At 38.8% G+C, this 20248-nt stretch overlaps 3 protein-coding genes across 4 annotated transcripts in view; 1 reads left to right on the forward strand and 2 right to left on the reverse strand.

Annotated features, from left to right (window-relative positions):
- Positions 1-601: 601 nt before the first annotated feature.
- LOC131854112 (caspase Dronc) lies at positions 602-10314 on the reverse strand. 2 transcript variants are annotated; one of them, XM_059205239.1, is made up of 8 exons: positions 10071-10314; positions 8989-9160; positions 7992-8066; positions 7272-7397; positions 6377-6555; positions 4993-5219; positions 3082-3266; positions 602-1557 (listed from the first exon to the last, which is right to left on the reverse strand). In XM_059205239.1, exons 1-8 carry the CDS (start codon positions 10200-10202, stop codon positions 1331-1333), a joined length of 1323 nt encoding a protein of 440 aa, XP_059061222.1. In that variant the 5' UTR covers positions 10203-10314; the 3' UTR covers positions 602-1330. The 2 variants fall into 2 exon arrangements, with proteins under 2 accessions (XP_059061222.1, XP_059061221.1); XM_059205238.1 differs by having other exon boundaries at positions 7272-7412.
- A 217-nt stretch (positions 10315-10531) lies between these two features.
- Positions 10532-11437, forward strand: LOC131854117 (selenoprotein M-like). Its single transcript, XM_059205245.1, has 2 exons — positions 10532-10825; positions 10903-11437. The coding sequence occupies exons 1-2, from the start codon at positions 10736-10738 to the stop codon at positions 11143-11145; spliced, it is 333 nt and encodes a 110-aa protein (XP_059061228.1). The 5' UTR covers positions 10532-10735; the 3' UTR covers positions 11146-11437.
- Positions 11438-14794: 3357 nt separating this feature from the next.
- The window catches only part of LOC131854150 (stalled ribosome sensor GCN1), a 64170-nt gene continuing 58716 nt past the window's right edge, over positions 14795-20248 (reverse strand). Inside the window, 6 exon segments of the mRNA XM_059205283.1 lie at positions 14795-14974; positions 15999-16220; positions 16922-17389; positions 18901-19110; positions 19255-19485; positions 19826-20213. Coding sequence (XP_059061266.1) covers positions 14849-14974; positions 15999-16220; positions 16922-17389; positions 18901-19110; positions 19255-19485; positions 19826-20213 — 1645 coding nt within the window. The 3' untranslated portion in view covers positions 14795-14848.

A 20248-nucleotide genomic window follows, 5' to 3' on the forward strand; every position in this document is an offset into this window, starting at 1 on the left:
GGTCGGCGCAGAATGTCATTCTCTTCCACTGCTCTGTATCGGTCGTCATATCTAAACATACTCTTCTATTATTCATATCATCTTTCACACAATTCATCCATCTTTTCTTAGGGCGTCCCCTCCCTTTACATCCATCCCCATTCATATAATGTAATCATAGAGATGTTAGAAAAAATACATTATAAAAAAAATTGAGACTATAACATACCTACTGCGTATAAGATTGAATGCAGTACAAATGTGGTATATTTACATACCTATATATTTTTATTATGTTCTTAAATGTGCTATATCGCATACTGTTTTGGCTAACAAACCAATCCAGTCGTACTATCCCCTGGGACCTTTTTTCTAGGCATGATAACGGAATGGTACAGCACTGGTATTAGCACATCGTGACAAATTGACCAGAAATTTATCACGATGGATGGTAATCTGACATGGTACATTACTAACACATTACTAACATTGGAACTTGACTGTATGTATTTACAGCGGCAGTTGCAAACCGTACAACAATTCTTATCAGCAACTGTTAACCTTCATGAATTAATGCAAATTTGCCAAATAAGATCTGTTGACGAATCCGTTACGCAAAAGCTTCTACACATCGTACGTGGTTGTAGCCCACTCAAGCATAAACGAAATATGTCTTGGAAAGTACACACTGCATCCTGAGTAGATAAAAACCATAGTTTCTAACAATATCCCTAAATTCTCGTCCCTGACGGGTCTAGGCAGCGAACTCTAAGAAAAAGAGTGAATATAATTGATCTATACAGTGCTAGAGTAATAGCCCATAAAGGAGGAAAGGAGATTCTTATCAAAGTGGAATCTTTGGTAGGAATGTACTACGTCAGGTTGACCTCCATGCTGACAGTACATTGCTGGCAAAGATATCAAGCCTTCCTCGTGGAAACCTAACTGACTTGACCTCATGCTCATCTTATCCTCCTCCACTGGTACCCCGCCAGCGTAAACCGTCAGCGTAATGAGTGCACCATTATTATCCATAAAAAATACACAATGAACCCTGGACATATTAAAGTGAATCCTCGGATCTAACTTCGTAACATTGTTATTAACAATTCGTTTATTGAAAGTGGTTAAAAGCACCATTTTGATAGTTTTATTTTATATATTAATAATGTACTAAAGTACAATATACATGTTTTGACGTTCTGTTCACAAAAAGAGGGGGGGTCTCGTTTCAAATTTAACTAACTGTAACAAGAACGGGGGGGGGGGAGACAGATAGTATCCATAATCACAAAATTACTTTATGGCCGTGACTTCATTCGTCTATGGCCCTTAATACACATATTGCACGTCACTGCGTCCGGTCCCTGTGGTTGAGTCCGGGGTGCAGGTAGAGCCGCTTGTTGAAGCCCCACTTGTCCACCGAAGAGGTCTGGTACTTGTGCATTTGGTCCATTCGGATGTCCACCAACGTGAACAGCTCCTCCACGTGGTGGTCAGCCGCCTTCTCCGCGAATACGTCGCACAGCGTCTGGATGTACCACGAGCCCTTATCCGGGTTCCGCCGGGACACGTAACCTGTTCAAATCATTATAATAATTAATAAATATTTAATAGCCATTAATACAGATTAATTATTTATATAAATCTGCGTGATCGAATCAGAAATGAGGAGATCCGCAGAAGAACCAGAGTGACCGACATAGCCCGAAGAATTGCGACTCTGAAGTGGCAATGGGCACGGCACATAGCTCGTAGGACAGATGGCCGTTGGGGCAGTAAAGTCCTCAAGTGGCGACGACGGACCGGAAGACGCAGCGTGGGAAGGCCTCCAGCAAGGTGGACCGACGATCTGGTCAAGGAAGGCATTGGATGCGAGCAGCGCAGGACCGATCGTCGTGGAGATCGGGGGGAGGCCTATGTCCAGCAGTGGACGTGTTCCGGGCTGCGATGATGATGATGATGATGATGATGATTATATAAATAATTATCAATATTGATGATGTATGTATTCTTCAGTATACATTCTACCTCTATTCAGAGACTTTACGCCTCCCCTCACAAGGGGAGATAGTAATATTTTCAACTGAAATTTTACCTTAAATATTTCATTCCGCTTTACTCGACTTACTCTAATATTACAGTAAATACGAGCTGATTTTCGTGTCGCCTCAGTTCTTCTCGTCTCGAAATCATTCCGAACTGACGGCACATTTGACATATCATAAGAGTCTGTACTAAACCTACATGAATAAAGACATTTTGAATTTGAAAATTTAGAATTGAATTTATTCTATTATGAAAATACATTATAAGTTAATGTCTTGCTTTTATATATTTAAAAATTTATTTATTTGCTTTGTTATATTTAAAAAATGTATAGTGTCTTGGACTGTTAATACTAATGAGCTTAAGGTAGGTCCATTATTTGGTTTAAATCGAGTTTTTAGTTACGTGTAATTCTAAAATAAGCTTATTTAAAGTAAATCTGACTAGTGTGAAACTTTGATATTATCCTACAAACTACGTTTTTTTACAGATGGCTATGACTACGCTCTTATGTAACAGACTGTATGTAAATAACTATATGTGGCATCAAATCTCCGAAGCCCACAATCAAGCAAGATGAGTTAGTAATATAGACATATTGTATTATGAACTGTGACCGGGTACGAAGTCCGGTGCATCAGGTGTTCACGTGCCGTCCGTCCCCGACAGGGAGATGTATAATATTGTAACCACTTTTACACACACACGATACCGTCCTCGCCGGCGAAGACGACGACCCCCAACACACCATATCGCGCAAGCAACCGGGCGCTCCACACCGGCAACCCCGGACGCCCCTCCGATCGATCCCCCGTCCAATTCAAACGGGGATCGATATTACGACGGCCTGAGCCGAGGTTCGAACCCCTAGTGGTGCCCTCAGACTAAAGTCGTATCCGTCAGGCAGGAGCTGGCCTTCAGCCACTCCATAAGTCCTTCCGCGCATTTGGAGTGCCATCTGCACTCGCCCCCTAACGTCCGGTGAAGCTGTAAAGGCCAGCTGCGGCCAACAGCATTAGAGTAGTCCGAAAAAAAAGTATTGTAAATAGTGACCGGGCACGGTGGAGTGCGCGATGAGTATGTCGGAGTAGACGCGCGAGGAGTGCGCGGGCGCGGCGGCGGCGGCGCGGCCCGGACGCCCGTCCGGCACGGCGTCCGGCGTGTCCGCCGCGCACGTGCCGTCCGGCTCCGGCAGGGAGATGTGCTTCGGCAGCGGCGGCATATCTTCCTTCGATCCCCTGCGAACGTTACAATACATTTATTATATTTATAAATCTTTAAAAGGCCGAAAGACATTTGAAAGTTAATATTGTTGGTGACTCAAAAAATAAAATAAATAGTGGACTGTGAATTATTATATTTAATATTAGGAATTATTATATTACAAGGAACTTTAATTGTCTAATTAAAAAGGTACGCACGTGACGTAGTAGGAGCAAGGGAAAGTGAAAACTGACCGGCCTAGGGGCTCAATAGTTCATGTTCGATAGTGCTCGATAATATTGTAATGAAAAGTATCAAAGTGTGTGACCCTCACAATCATTTCTAAAATCTTTCCTAAAAAAGTGTCATATAGTACTATGACTTGTAGTGGCAAATAAAGTAAGTACTATAACTGATAAAACTGTATTTCTTAATGTGATAGAAAATAAATTTTATAAAAAAAATCATGCATAAGGGACAAAAATATCCTACATAAATTACTGCACTTGAATTTGAATATATAATACACAATAAATATGACTACAAAAAACTGTTATCTTGACCAAAATAATATAGAATTAATCATATCATAACCTAAAAAAAAGAATTTATTTTTATCTGTATCTCTTGACTCCATTTGTAGACAACTTCGAAAACAAAATTTTAACTGGTTTTTTGGGTTATGATATGATTAATTCTATACTATTTTGGTCAAGATAACAGTTTTTTGTATTTGTATTTGTTTTATTTATGGTATAGGTGGATAGAGAATTTATTTGTTTTGCTTTACAGTGTAGGTTTTACAATATAAAGAGTTAAAATATTCTCATAATCAGGAGGCATGGAAATTACAATTTTTCTGTAATTGTTCTTGTAGATGTTCATAGGTTTTACAATATAAAGGGTTTTAAATGACGATAATGGAACGGTGCCCCCGCCTGCGCTAACGGTTTACGCTGGCGGCCACCAGTGGAGGATGATAAGATGAGCATGAGATCAGTTCAGTTAGCCCATTGTGACATTCACGAGGAATTTAACGATGGTTTCCAGGGGCATCCGCGTGGAGGTCAACCTGATATGGTACATTGCTAGCAATGAGTTCAGATTACTAACAATTCCCTTCCCCCCCAATATAAAGAGTTAAAATATTCTCATGACCAGGAGCCCTACAAATTACAATTTTTCTGTAAATTTTCTTATACAAATTCAAATTCAAAATATCTTTATTCATGTAGACTCTTATGATAAGTCAAATCTACCGTCAGTTCGGAATGATTTCGAAATGAGAAGAACTCACAAAAAACTCATTTCCGTATTTTTTTTTATTTTAAATAAATGTTGTACATATGTACAATAATACGGATTCATTTAAACTCATATTTGCGAGAATAGAGTGACCACCAGCATATGCTATTGCAAAAGAACAAAACATATAATCAGTGTTCGCAACCTGAACAGACCAATCCTCACAAGCAGCACCCGTTCACGAGTATGACGGATGAGCCAGCCATCATTGCACTCAACCATATTAGACTTTTGGGAGCACGTCGACCCGCCCACCACGAAGCCACAAGTTTGAACTTTATAGCGATCACGACTATTTCAAGTTACTCCACTACGTCATTTATAGTATTTACAGCATGAACTGTACCAATCACAGTTTTCACCCATTACAATATTTAATTTAGATTATTGAAATTACGATATGTCATTACCAAATTTGTAATAAGTTTCTTTAGTTCATACATTACTATAACATACCTGCAGGTCTGGAATATGAAGACCTTGGGCACCTTGTGCAGGTTTGGCAGCGCGTTGTTGTTGAAGTAGTCGACGAACCGCTGGAAGGACATGAGTCCGCCGTCGCTGACGCGGAAGTCGATGTCGACGGAGCCCGGGCGCGCGTACCCGTGCGACGACACCACCACGAACACGCACTCCGCGCCCGCCAGGCTGCACGCCATGCCCTCCAGCCGCGCCAGCGTCTCCTGCACCGCACCGCACCACACACCCCTCAACTTTTATTTATTTACTAGCTGACCACGCGACTTCGTCCGCGTGGAATAACTTTATTTTTCTAAAATAAAAGTAGCCTAAGTTACTCTTTATTACATCAGCTACCTGCCAAAGAAAGTCCCGTCAAAATCGGTCCAGCCATTTCAGAGATTAGCCGGAACAAACAGACAGGCAGACAGACAGATAACAATTGTAAAAAATGTTATTTTGGTGTATTTACCATATTTATATTCATATGCATGTAATAAAAAACGGTTATTTCAATATTACAAACAGACACTCAAATTTTCTTTATATGTATAGATGTATAGATTTTAGAAAGACTAACGATGTGATTTTACTTTGTCCATTTGTCCTATGCCAATTAAAAATCTTCACCAATAGCATTACTAAATTAAATTTAAATTAAACTTACTTACACCCAACTAATTACTTACTCTCGACTCTGATTCAGTCACACAGCCTCTCTAGTAACTTACTCCAGACTCCTATCAGTCACAGAACCTTCTCTAATTACTTACTACTGACTATTAACACGGTGGAGGATGACCGAAAAAGAGATGGATGGACTGCGTGAAAGAGATGGTGAGAAAGGGAGTAAATAACGAGATGACTGCGAACAGGGATGAATGGAAGAGAAAACCATATTACGACGACCACAAATAAATGGGATAAGGAAGAGGCAGATGATGATGATATCAGGTCTAGACTCGCGGTTTAGCGTACCGCTTTACTGCCGATGATCACGAGTTCGATTCCTCAAATGGTACGAACTTTTGTATTACTCTGAATGGTTTCTATGTTTATTATGTGCATATTTCCAAAAAAATATATATTCATATCAGTTGTCTAGTACCCATAACATAAGTTATACTTAGCTTGAGACTAAGACAATTCTCTGTCTGTTATATTTCTGTAATTTTTCTATTAAATTTTTTGTACCTCTGTACTGGAGGATAAAATTTAATAATTAAAATAAATACAATAATAATTAACAATTCTAATTTGTAACCAAAATAAATCTATTATATTTTGTAATAATTAGAACAACTAACTGCTGGCGTCATAGTATAAAAAAAATGAAAGTGCAGAATAAAGGTTTCTTTAAATTAAAGTAAAATAGAAGTACCTTGTACGTGAGATTGGGGTACGCGAGGACCTTGAAGTCGAGCTCCTTGAACAGGTACTTGAGGTTGTGACAGTCGATGTCGGCGCCCGGCCGCTTGTCCTCTATGTTGCTTTTGAACTCGTTGTATGTGAAGATCAGCATCACGCGTAGACCGCCCGACATTGGGTATACTTGGAAGCCTGGAAAATATATTTATGTTTAAAACATTTAGCAGTTTCGAGAGGTTATACCATATTTAGTATATGTGGGAAAGAGAAGGAAGTATTATGTCGTCTCTCGCGCACACTGCTGGCGTCATGAAGCCATTAAGCTGTGAACAGCGTGTGTTTGAGAGTCGATAAATAGGAAGAAATAATACAATAATTATAATATGAAATGTTATTATAAAGTAAAGAAAATAAATGGCACATTTCTCTAGAATTTCCTAATCTATCTAAATACTTGAATAATCAAAGATTACAAGTGTATAATAACAGTTATTATTATATATTAAAAAAAAACATATTTTAAGTTTGTTTAAGTAATAGTAGTAATAATAAATAAAATATAAGCCTTCATGTAAGTACAAATTAGTAAGTCGACGACCTCGGTGGTCTAGCGGTCTAGCACACCACTTTACAACTGTTGGTCGCGGTTTCGAGTCCTCGCACCGCTTTAAACACTTGTATTCATGAGTATGATTGTTTGTATCTGTCTGGGTGTTTTCTATGTATAATATGTATGTACTTACAAAAAAATGTATGTATATGTATCAATTATCTAGTACCCATAACACAAGTTTTAACAAGCTTAACTTGGGTCTAGATGGCGCTGTGTGAATTGTCCTGAGATTATTATATTATTATTATTATAGTAAGTACAATAAGTTTTAATAATTACAAATAATAATATTAACCTTTGCCATCATCATCAATGAATTTTGTAGACTTCTTGACTTCAAATGGCGGGTCTGCAAAGACGGGTGCAGGTGAAGGCGCGATAGTGGGTGCCGGTTGAACAGGCGCCTGAGGTTGCGTATCATCTGTAATAGGGAGATCTAAAAAAATACAATGAAGTAGATTTGATACAGTTAAAAGTAGAACACTCATTAAAAAAAATGCATTATTACATATAATATACCAATATACACAATGCTATAGTTTTGTTAAACATTGCATGCATGCTTGAAATGTAGCTATTTATATATACCTATATAATTATACAATTTGTAATTTAGTGACAGGTAATTATATAAAAGCATTATATATTCGCAATTAGCACTCAACGAACTCACAGTGGGTATGATCGAGCTCATGGTGTGTGCGCACCAAACTTGCTGTGACTATATAATGAATACACTCTGAATGTGCAGTTAACTCATAATGTTCTATTCGCTGATTAGAAGTTCTATTCTTCATTTTTGATATTTCAAAATAAATATTGTTCAAATTAAAACTATAATAATATTGTTTAAAGCCATTTAATTCTACTTCAACAAGTTATATACAATTAATAGAAAAATGATTCAAACAAGCAGGCACAATTTAGTTGGTGCCCATATATAACAAAATGTACATGTCTTGATACATAAAAATACTTTCCTAGATATTTCGGGATGCAATAATTCTCTACTTACTTCTTCTGTTGTTCTCTTTTTGTTTTCTTTCTTCTCTTATACTGATATATGAGCTTTCGTCATTTGCTTCAGTCTCTGAAGATAAAAATACGTTTTTAGTTTTTACGTAAAAATCATATCAATAAAATATACAGATATTTTCTATTAGTAAGCATTTTAGATTCATTGATGAAAGAGGTTTCACTAGTAAAGACTAGCTAACTTTAGCAATGTTATGGATTAAAACACGTTTAGATTTAGAATAATGTTTTTTTAATATGAATGTTTGTATTGAGGCTTATATCGAATGATTATATTTAAGTACTCTACATATTTGACTTTTTTGATATAAAGTTATATTGAGGGAGATAATAAAAGACACACACAATTATTATATTGTTGCTTACAACATTTTTCTTTAATTTCTTCACATTTGAAACAGTCAGCTACTCTAGATGTCTATGTTAGATAGTATAAATTAGAAATATAATAAGTCCTTAATATAATAACTTACTGAAATCATTATCAACTAGAATATGAGTTAATATATGAAAACACTTGAACAGGTATACAAATTATAGTCAAAACTATAGCACCTGCTGACCATATGGGACAAAAAAGATGAATCAAAATTGGTTCATTAGTTAAGAGATCTATCATATCAGAGATAGACATCTTAAACTTATAAATGCTCAGAATGGGAAAATATATAAATAATAAAAATAAAAGTTACAAACTAAACACAACATACAAACTAAAAGTTTTAATATAGGGCCATGTCAGTCATATATGTGTGACATAAAAAAAAGAATTTTTCCAGGAATTTTGGCAAAAAAATAAATCTGTGATACATTAAGTTTCCTTGATAAATTTTTAACTTAAATTATCCAATAAAGTTACCATGGCTCATGTGATTTTTTTTCTGACATTATTGTGGCGATTAATGTTAAAATGTATACTTAAGTTACACATTAAATGTAACTTGTAAATCTCATTTTTTAAAATGTATTCTTCTTACTTGTATTGTGTGAGTTTGATGAGTACTGGTGGAATTCCCCATCAGGGTCGAGTTCACGGACCAACGACCAGAGGCCGATCTCCCACAGTGTGTCGAGTAGATGACGGAATGCATTTGGTCCTCGTCGCATTAGGTGGAAGTAAAAGTTGCGTTTGCTTTCTTTATTTACATTCTGTAAAATACAATTATACAAAAAAAAACCATTAAATATCTAGTTGAATCATACTAAGAGAAAATTCATCACCTACTTCCACACCACAGAAATGGTAATATTCATTATTCAAATTAATTTATTATCATATTTTTTTATATTACCACTTATTTGGAATGCTCACTCATCACATAGGAATGATAAGAAATATAAATAATCTTTATTCAAATAAACTTTATATAAGCACTTTTTAATAGTCATATTTATTTATTCTACTACTTATTTGGAATGCTGACTCATAGTAAGAGGAATGATAAGAAACCTGCATATTGCTCTTTTATTACTTACTAATGTTGTTCAAAATTACATTTTTAACAATTTTTTATTACAAACTGCCAAATGGCAAAGTTGACATATATAGAAAAATAGTTACATGAGTAAAAAAATAAATGAGTTACAGTTATCAACACCAGTTCATGAGTATAACTACAAATTATTTATATTCATTGATGTTTCTGTTTTAAAGTCTATGCTCACTTTTTGTTGATAATAAGAGGATGAATACCACTAAGTCCAACTTAGTCCACCAAAATAACAGGAATGAGGGTTACAAGCTTCACATATATTTTTTTAACACTGCTATGGTGGCAAATAACCATACGGTCCATCTTATGGTAAATTTTATGTTGGTGTTCATGTGATAAGCAACGGGTGCCACTTACTATCAAGTGAGTCGCCAGATTATTTGCCTTTCAAGGTAAACAAAATAGCAACTACACTCATGAATGACTTTTTTATGAATTTTATTTGTTTCTCTATTGTTTTTATTACACCACTTTTTTTTTATAATGATATTAACTACTTCAGCCGCGATTTGATACGGCTAAATCTGAATGATATACAGAATAGTAATTTAGTGAGATAAACTTACCTTGTATTGTTCTATCATTTGTTCGGTAAAAACCCCTTTCTCGTATAGCGCTGAGACCATTACGTTTAGGTCAGTTTGCGCCAGCAACGATGTAAAGTTTCTTTGTATTGCATCTTTGTGTCTAGGTTCCATTATTTCAAGTCAACAGTTCACAACATTCAATAAACAAATGTATATCTTTATACAATCAAATACAAAATTTTTTAACTATACATATATGTAGACACCAAAGTAGACATACTGATTACACAAAATTTAGTAAAAAGTTAAAGTTTTACATATGCACCAATATGCACAATACACTGTACATGCTCCTTGAATTATACAAACAAAAAAGTTTTTTTTTACTTACATTACAAGAAATTGACGTAATCGTTATATGACATTGACAAAAACGTTACGAGACATTGTTTGATATGTAGTTTACAGAGTAGATTATTGCTTTTTTCTGAATATACTCTATGTTTAATATAAATAATTTTAGATTTTGATATAGAGAAATTGCTAATAAGATTTCTATAATTTACTTTAAATCACTTTGGGATTGAGTGTATTTCACATAGTACGTCATATTTTGTGTATATTTCGAAAATACGGAAACACCCATCAACCATACCTTATTTTGTACTTAAATATATGCATCAGACCACCAAAAGCTTATCAAAATGAAAATTATCTTCATATTTAGCTGTGTAATATTTGCTGCTGGTGCCTTAGCGTATGAAAATTCAGACATTCTCTCAGCTAGAATCGAGGTACAGTATTGTATTATACAAAACAATACGAAATTTACCAAACATAAACTAGGTCTAAAACTAATATCTCATTGTAGAGTTGCAGAGGATGTTCATTAAACCGCTTGCCCGAAGTAAAGAAATTCGTGATGGATGACGCCCCATCCTACGAGCGGCTGGAGGTGAAATTTATAACGGGCGCCGCACCGGAAGTGGTCCTGCTCGGAGAAGGCGATGTTGAACTGGAACGGCTCGCTCTGTCCCACCTCAGTCGGCAGGAGTGTAACGAGCTGCTTCAGAGCAGAGGTTTCATTAAGAAAACTAAGAAATCAGAGTTTTGAAGAAAATTTTTATTCCACTACATTTGTAATGTTCATTCCATTTAAAGAAATATTAGGACTATTCCATGAGTAAAATTCATTATTATAAATTTTGATCAATGAATACAAAAAAAAGTAGTAATCACTAATAGAAAGTAAAATTAATAGTGAACATTGTCACTATTATTTTCTTTTCTCTTGTATTCTTAAAACTTATGATAGAGTAATTGTATTTACACATGTAAATAAGTGATATAGAACAAATTAGATAATGTTTTAGTGTGATTTAACTTGTATCTTTCTATTGAAGAGTAAAGGTTTTATTAGAAAATAAAGTATGTTTACTTACCTAATAATAATATACACAGGGGCGGTTCATGAATTTGTGGGGAACCTGGACTGAAACTATTTAGAGACCTACCTATTTATATTACTCAACTAAAAAATACACCAAAATCAAGTGACAGGTAATTCCTAGTCCCATTCGACAGGTGGGCACATGCATTGGTTGATTGATCTCAGGATTGCCCACCATGTTGATAGGTTTTTTTTGTATTTTTTTAATTCTAAATATCACCTATTATTTTTAGTAGGGGTTAGGGGCCCTGGGCAGAAGTAGATCCGCCCCTGTCTGTACAACCCTTATCCCAGGTGTGGTGGTATGAGTCATTCAACAGTGGATGTTGTGGTTATTGCAGCACATGATAAGCTCACACTCAAGGTATTTTACATAATGGGAAGAGTACAATGGAAAGCCTCATGGTAAATTATCATTTATCAAGATGGGCTAACTGACCTTGACTTTAATTTCATTTTATCGACCTCCAATTGAGCCCCGCCTAGTGAAAACCATGGACATGGTGCATTTTGTTAAGATCTATAAGAAATAAAAACAATGGTAGACGATTGTTAGTAATGTGGACACATTACTAACAATCGCGCCTGTGATAACATGTACCATGTCATTATTTAAATTATTAACCTCTTAAGACAATATTTTATGGCAAATAAAGGTATTTATATCGAAACGTCGAGAGAGGTAAATACCTTTATGGTATAAAATCGTGTTAAATTTTTTAAATAATGTATATTAAACACGAAAGTTTAAAATTAACTGTACCATGTCATGTTATATGGTTCCATTCAAAAACCATACCATTCTCCACATATTATTCCATTAGCTCAGTTGGGTGCACTATATCATATTGAACCATCAAAGAAAAATAAGGAAGGAAGGGATATATATATATATATATATATATATATATATATATATATATATATATATATATCATCTTTCCTTATGCGAGCAGTTAAGGAGTGGAACTCTCTACCAGCGTCTATTTTTCCTGCCTCTTACAACATTGGGTCTTTCAAATCAAGAATGAATGGGCATTATTTGAGCTTATACTTAACATCTGGTGAGATTGTGGTCAAAGGCGTACTATACTACGCGTAATACCCTGTCAAGTCTGCCTTCATGTGGTGAAACCTTTTTGATTAATTCCTGATGAATAAGCCATGATTGACTAACTAATAAAAACCGCATACATCCTCATTCTTTCACCAGTCACTGGTGCCCCATCAGATTTAACTCACGCTAATGCGTCTTTCCATTTATATCTATAAGGAATTATATATGAAGAGTTTGAAACTGTTTTTAATAAATGAAAAATTTTAACGCGAGCTTGTGACGATAAGAATAATAATCTTCATTATGAAAATCAGTATTTTATTTGTCTATAAATCTGATGATAATAAACTAGCGTGATATTATATGATACGGTGGTGGGTCAAATTCGCCATGTTTCATTTAACTTAAAAAAAAAGGTAAATTGAAAAGTGGATATCGTGTTCATTTTGTTATTTATGTCTTCTTGTAGGTAAGTTGTTATCGACGTAATATCGGCTCGTTAGCCATAGCTCTACGTTTTCTTGCGCTTGCGCAGGGAATCCCTTCCCTTTGCGCACGGCGGTCAGTGTACGTTCGGCTCGAGACGATAGATAATAAACTAGTGTTTCCACATACACTACAAGGATCTAATAGGAACCAATGGCGTAGTTAGGTAACCAAGGGTCCTGGGGCCAATAAAAAAATGGTACTAATACCTTACACTTTTATTAGAACGCACATATCGCTATCCATCAAATTAATAATACTGCCAACCTACAGAAAGAATTTAAAGGAATTCCGAAGGTATAAGTTTAGAATTTCTCTCAACCATCTCACCATGTTACCATGATTTTAGAATAGAAAATCATTTATTCAAATAAACTTACATTGAAGCACTTTTGAATAGTCATTAGATTTTTTTAATCTACCGCTCGTTCGGAAAGCTGTCTCATCACAAGAAGAACGAGTAAGAAACTTGCGTGTTGCTCTTTTAAATAATTTTATTATTACTTTATTAAAGTAGGATTGCAACCTGTCATATTTATTGTGAAAATGGGAGAAATTTTGATAAGTTTAGTTCGATCGAGATTTTCCAACAAGGGTTCAAGGACAAGGAACTGGAGTACCTCGGTATCTACGCCACTATTAGGAACCACCTGTTTTGTATAGAGATTACGAATCAAACAATGGTAGACGTGATAAAGTGCTCGCGCCGTGATAACATTATCTGCAAATAACCTCTCAATGACAATACTTATGTTATTATACACTCGAGGATTAATGGTATAAAATCAGAAATTTTTGTAACTAGCTGTACCGGGCAACTTCGTCTGAGTTATATTTTCGTCGTTTCTGCAATATTTTTCATTACAGCTATGACTATTGGTCATATTGTGATGTATATATATATATATATAGTCTACTAGCTGAGCCCGCGATTTCACGCGCGTTAAATTTAAATATAAAATATAGCCTGGGTTATTATGATGTATAAGCTATCTTACTGTAAAGTTTCATCAAAATCCGTTTAGTAGTTTTTGCTTGAAAGTAATATTATTAAGATAGGTAGATTCTATTTGCTTTAGATTTAACACATTGTCTGTAATAGACCTACATGAATAAAGATATTTAATAAAATTTAATAGCTTTTCCCAATAAATGTACTATTCAACAGTAAAAGCATTTTCAAAATCGGTTCAGTAGGTACTTTATCGCGAATGTTCAAACTCTTACCTTCTTCTTCTTTTAATTTAAATGGCTTCCACCAAATGTGGTTGGTGATTTTGCCAATGTCGTGGTTTGGGAGACACAGTGGTGTGGTTTACGGTTTTCGCTGTGCGTATAACGGACTGTTGCGCGCGGCTGAGAATGCTAAGCGCGCACACCATATGTATATGTTAGTTTACAATTAAAATAGTACTAACTCTTACCTTACTCTTTCTCAAACGTCAAACTTTACCTTCCCTCAAAATTTACCTCGTGACAAGTGAATTCTCCTATGTCAGAAATTTAAACAATTGACGTTTATAGTGTCAAAACATTGCTCTCTGCTGCTGCTCAATTACTACAAGTACTTTACCCCGAGCGACTAAAAAGCAGCGACATCGTGTAATATTTGCAGTATGCTTAAGGAGTAGATCCTCCCGCTGGGGTGGCCACTCCATTCTGAGATGCCACACCCAAAAAATCTGCTCATAGTTCTGGGACTGATTGCAGATAGGGAGAGGAAAGGAAAAAATACGGTACAGCAAAATAAAACAAGTACATGGTATATTAGATTAAGTTTATTAAATACAATGGAGTAATGATTAGTTAGTAATATATTGCGGCCTAGGTGAGCAGCGTGCAGTCGAGGTTGTGGTCGTCGCGCGCGTCGGAGTGCGCGCGGCGCAGGACGCGCGCCACCACGTCCGCCAGCGCCTCCCGCGCGCCCTCCTCCAGCAGCGCCGCGCACTGCTGCGGCGACCACCCACGGTTACGTACACCTCACTTATACTACACCTTCCTTCACGCATTGTCTAAGACGTTAGGTGTTACTTATAAATGTATGCCACCTCATTTTGCTATAGTATGTAACTTTTAAAAAGAGAACACAGAACACTAACTAAATATCTCATTCTGAGCTAATTCATTGGAGGGACATACAAAATCCTTTACATTAGTACAAAATATTTGTTTTATTTTCAAAAGAACAAAAGGATAGTACAAGCAAGCATCATCAGAGCGCATTTAGGGTAAGGGGGGTAAGGGACGGTTATGTGTACCTCAATCTATACTACATGTTCCTTCAAGCAAGATCAGGAGCGAGTTTAAGGTAGGGAGGTAGGGGTAGGGGGAGGGGGAAGGACGGTTATGTACACCTCAATTTATACTACACGTTCTTTCTCGCACGATCAGCAACGTGCGTGTATTAGCGCAAACAATCGTGAGTGACTGCATTTCACTACTGGTGTTTACATACACGAGTAATTACATGTTTCATGTCACATTACTTTCTTATAAAATTAATTTTCCAAGGAGACGTTTAATATTTATGAATTACTAGCTACCCGGGGTAAACCCGAGTGGCTTCGCACGGGTGTACATATGTTATACATATAAAACTTCCTCTAGATTCACTCTATCTATTAAAAAAAAACCGCTGCAAAATCCGTTACGTAATTTTAAAGATTTACGTATACATAGGAACGGACAGACAGCGACAGCAATTGTGTTTTATACTATGTAGTGATGATAAATATCTCTAAAATTATGTCTCCGCTCCATAGGCAGATGTCTGATGATCGCTTACCATCAGAGCGGTCAGCTTCGCCATTCCAATAACAAGTGCGTGTTGGCACGTGTTCGTGCGTGCGTGGGTGCGTGGGTGTGTGCGTGCGTGGGTGCGTGGGTGCGTGTTGGCACGTGTTCGTGCGTGCGTGTGGGTGCGTGGATGCGTGGGTGCGTGTTGGCACGTGATCGTGGGTGCGTGTTGACGTACCTGGTGGAAGCGTTCGTCGTGCGGCAGACGCAGCACGTGCCGCAGCGCGAGCTCTGAGTTGGCGCGCACGTAGGTGTTCTTCTCCTTGGTGCCGTTGACGAGCGCGGGCAGCAGCGCGCGCAGCAGCTCGCCGCCGTTGCCTTCGGCCGCCGCCTCGCGCCCCACCACCGCGCTTGCGCTCGCCATTAACTGCTTCACCTCGTTGCTCGGGTGGTTCATGCTCTGTGGTCCAAAATGTGTCAATTTATTAACTCTCCATCTCTAGATGCTATCATTAAATCATTTTGATGGTTGAGAAAATAATTCACACTATACTTTTAAGTACTTAAACCGATGTCCTACAGTTGCTGGGATGGTTCATAGAATAGTGGAAATCCAAAATGTGTCACATTTTTTATCTACCGCTCGTTCAAAAAACTGTCTCATCACAAGAAGAACGAGCAAGAAACTTGTGTGTTGCTCTTTTAAATAATCCTTGTAAGTTTTGCGTCAAATATAAATATACAATAGGATTAAACCAGTCGTAGTGATAAGAGCAAACCAGTCCCAATAAGCAGCAAAGGGTGGTGATTTGAGTAAAGAAATGATAGGTGGTGTACTATAGATACAGAAATAAATAATATACTACAAAACACTTACTAATACAAAATACATACATATATAAATAGAAATATAGTATATGTAATAATATTCAATATATATTTATATATTAGAATTTTCTTGTTTGTCTAATTAATATATCAATGTATAACTTAAACTATTAAAAGAGATTTAAAAAAACAACTGTTTAAAAGTGTTCAAATTTAAGTTTTTCTAGTACATTCTATTAATCTTGGACACTACTGGAATTCGAATCGACAATGAAATACGAATATATACACGCAACTGTATGCGCGCCGCCAGTGCCCCGCGGGCGTACTCACCCTAACGAACTGCGAGAGTATGTTGGGCGGCAGCGGGCGGTCGTCCTGCAGCAGGTGTCGCATGAGGTAGGCCATGCCGCGGATGGCGTTGCAGGCGAGCGGCGTGCGGTCGCTGGCCAGGTACCCGAGCAGCGCGCGCTCGATCTTCTCCTGGAAGGGGTCGCGGTACACGTGGTGCGGGGTCTCCTTCAGCGCCACGAACAGCGCGCACGAGCGGCCGTGCTGCAGCAGCCAGTCGTCGGGCGCGGCGGGGGCGGGGGCGGGCGCCAGCACGTGGTGCAGCAGGGCGGCGTCGCGGTGGGCGGGCGGCAGGCAGTGCAGCAGCGCGCCCAGGCAGCCGCCCACGGCCGCGCGCGGGGGGTCGTCCGCGTGCGCCAGCAGCGCGGGCCCGCTCAGCGTGCCCAGGATGCCCAGCGCCAGCTGCTCCGACACCTTGTCGCCGCCGCGCGTGATGATGCTGCGCAGCGCCTGTCACGTCGTACACGTGTAAACACCCTCTATAGCCGACTGTTTGTCTTCTAAATGTACACATATAAACACCTTGTATACGTGACGACCACACGAATAATCGACAACTGTTTGTCCTCTAAAAATGTATATCCGCGTATGGATTACTGCTCTCATCTTTGGGCAGGAGCACCTGGATACCAGTTCGGTCTTTTTGACTCGGTTCAGAGATGAGCTATGAGAATTGTCGATGATCCCGACCCCGAATAATTAAACTATATATACGCAATTTTATTTATTAAATACACAAATACAATCTGCTTCTTCCTTATCACATTTATTTGGAATCAGCGTAATACATTTTTCTCTTCCATTCATCTCTGTTCGCAGTCATCTCGTTATTTACCCTTTCTTATCATATCATCTTTCACTCAGTCCATCCATGTCTTTTTCGGCCTTCCTCTGCCCTTATTAACAATCCACATTCATATGTAACACCTTCCTTAAAATATTATCTTCACTCTTACGCATTACATGCCCATACCACGACAGACGATTACTAGTGACCCGACTCTTGGACAAGAACGTAAGAACATATTATTCATATTTTAAAAAACAAAACTAGATATTAAATTAACGATTTTGCAAATATATTGACACCTACCGACCTATCCAGGCTGTAGTGATTCATTATAGGTAGTAATGAAACAACTATCTTAGTCGTATTTGGAACAATTTAAAACTTACGTATAACATTATATGATTAATGTACTATCTAAGCATGTTATAAAGTGAAAAACACTCTAAAGCTAGATATTACAGCTTCACCGGACGTTAGGGGGCGAGTGCAGATGGCACTCCAAACACGCGGAAGAACTTATAGAGCGGCTGAAATATATCCTGCCTGACGGATACGATTTTAGTCTGAGGGGTGCCCACAGGAGCACCTAGGGGTTCGAACCTCGGCTCAGGCTGTCGTGATTCATTATGGACGGGGGATCGATCGGAGGGGAGTAAATGAGAAACAACTATCTCGTACCGATCTTAGTTATAAATATAATTATTTAGTATTGTACTAAAAACATGAATGTTAGAAACTTATCTGTATAACATTATATGATTGTGTGAATGTAACAAGAATATTCTCTTGGTTATAAAACGTTCATGTTATCGATGTAGAAATAATAGATAACACGGCGACATCTAGTTAAGACGGAACTATTCTGTACTACAATTAACAAAAGCGCGCAGTATTGCCAGGGGCGGATGGTGCCCGCTAAATCTCGTGACCAAAAATAAGCGTCCTTGTTCCTTTCGATAAACGCGCATGGGTTGATCGATCTCAGGGTTGCCAACCTTATAGGTTTTTTAACATTCTAAATATTTTTTTTTTATTATATCGTCAGTGAGTACTGGGGGGGGGCTTTGTATCCTCGGGGCCCTGGGATGCAGCCCAAAAAGGTAGATCCGTCTCTGAGTGTTGCGCAAATAATGTGTAACGTTACAGAACTGTTCAGAGTCGGAACACGTACCTGCAGCATGGTCTCCCGGATGGCAGGGTCTTCTGCGTTCTTGATGCCGTTGTGCATCTCCACGAACAGAGGGTCGGCGCGCGTGTGGATGACCACCAGCTGCGAGAGCGCCAGCCCCGCCTTGATGCGCACGGCCCGGTTGGGGTCGTGCAGCGCCTTCAGGAATGTCGTCTGCAGCTGCGGCAGGAACTGCTTCAGCATCACGCCCACCTGGTACACAAAACATATTTAATTCTAATTCAAATTCAAAATATCTTTATTCATAGACCTACTATTACATATTTTTATGATATGTCAAATCTACCGTCAGTTCGGAATGATTTCGAGATGACAAGAATTGAATAGAAACTCTACCTTGGAGAGTAGCAAGGCCAGTGTCTCCAACACAGCGGCCTTGACGCTGGAGTTGAACCGGTCGCCGAGGATACGGATGAGGGGTCCCGTGATGTGCACCACGGACGGCTGGATGGCGGCCGGGGACGTCAGCTTGATCACCTCGCCCAACATCAACGCCGCATTCTCCTTGTCCTCCGGCAGACCGTTGAGGATGGACTCGCGGAACAGTGGCAGGATTGGTGCTATACCCTGTAATATGGATATGATATTTATATATGATTATAACCTGTCATAGGGTAGTCAGTTGTGGCGATGAATTCGCTGTCGATGGCTGAAGATATGCCGAAACATGTGGACAATAAAGAGCAATAGAACTGAGATTTTTTTACTAATATTCAAAGTATTTATTCCTAACGTCTATTACAGACTTTTATGATATGTCAATCTACCGTCAGTTCAGAACGATTTCGAGATGAGAAGAACTGACAAGAAACTCACCCGTATTATTTTCAAATGTTGTACATGTTTACAATAATACAGATATTATAAAATAATTAGGTATCTTCTTGAGTGTTTTGGCGTGGCGTACCTTGGGCAGACAGAACCCGGGCAGCAGGTCCTGTCGCAGATCCGCGGCGGCGTACCGCACGGCCTGGCGCACGTCGTGCACGTGCAGTATCTGGTGCTCGGCGTCCAGCGTCTTGGTGAGCGCGGCCAGCGCCTCCCACGCCATCTGCAGCACGTCGCGCTCCGAGTCCGCGAACAGCAGCAGCAGCCCGCGCAGCAGCTGCGGCACGTGCGGCGCCAGGTCGGCGCGCGTGTGCGACACGTACGCGCACAGCAGCACCGACGCGGCGCGGCGCCGCCCGCCCTCCGCGCCCCCCGCCGCCCCCGCCGCCGCCGCGCCGCCCGCCGCCGCCGCCGCGCCCGCGCCCCCCGCGCCTCCGCGCGACGCCTCCAGCAGCGTGTCCACGATGCTGTGATGCGAAACAGCTCATGAATCATGACGTTA

Source organism: Achroia grisella, unplaced genomic scaffold (assembly GCF_030625045.1).
Source record: "Achroia grisella isolate CSIRO2021 unplaced genomic scaffold, CSIRO_AGI_Agris_v1 utg970, whole genome shotgun sequence".
Taxonomy (NCBI): Eukaryota; Metazoa; Arthropoda; class Insecta; order Lepidoptera; family Pyralidae; genus Achroia; species Achroia grisella.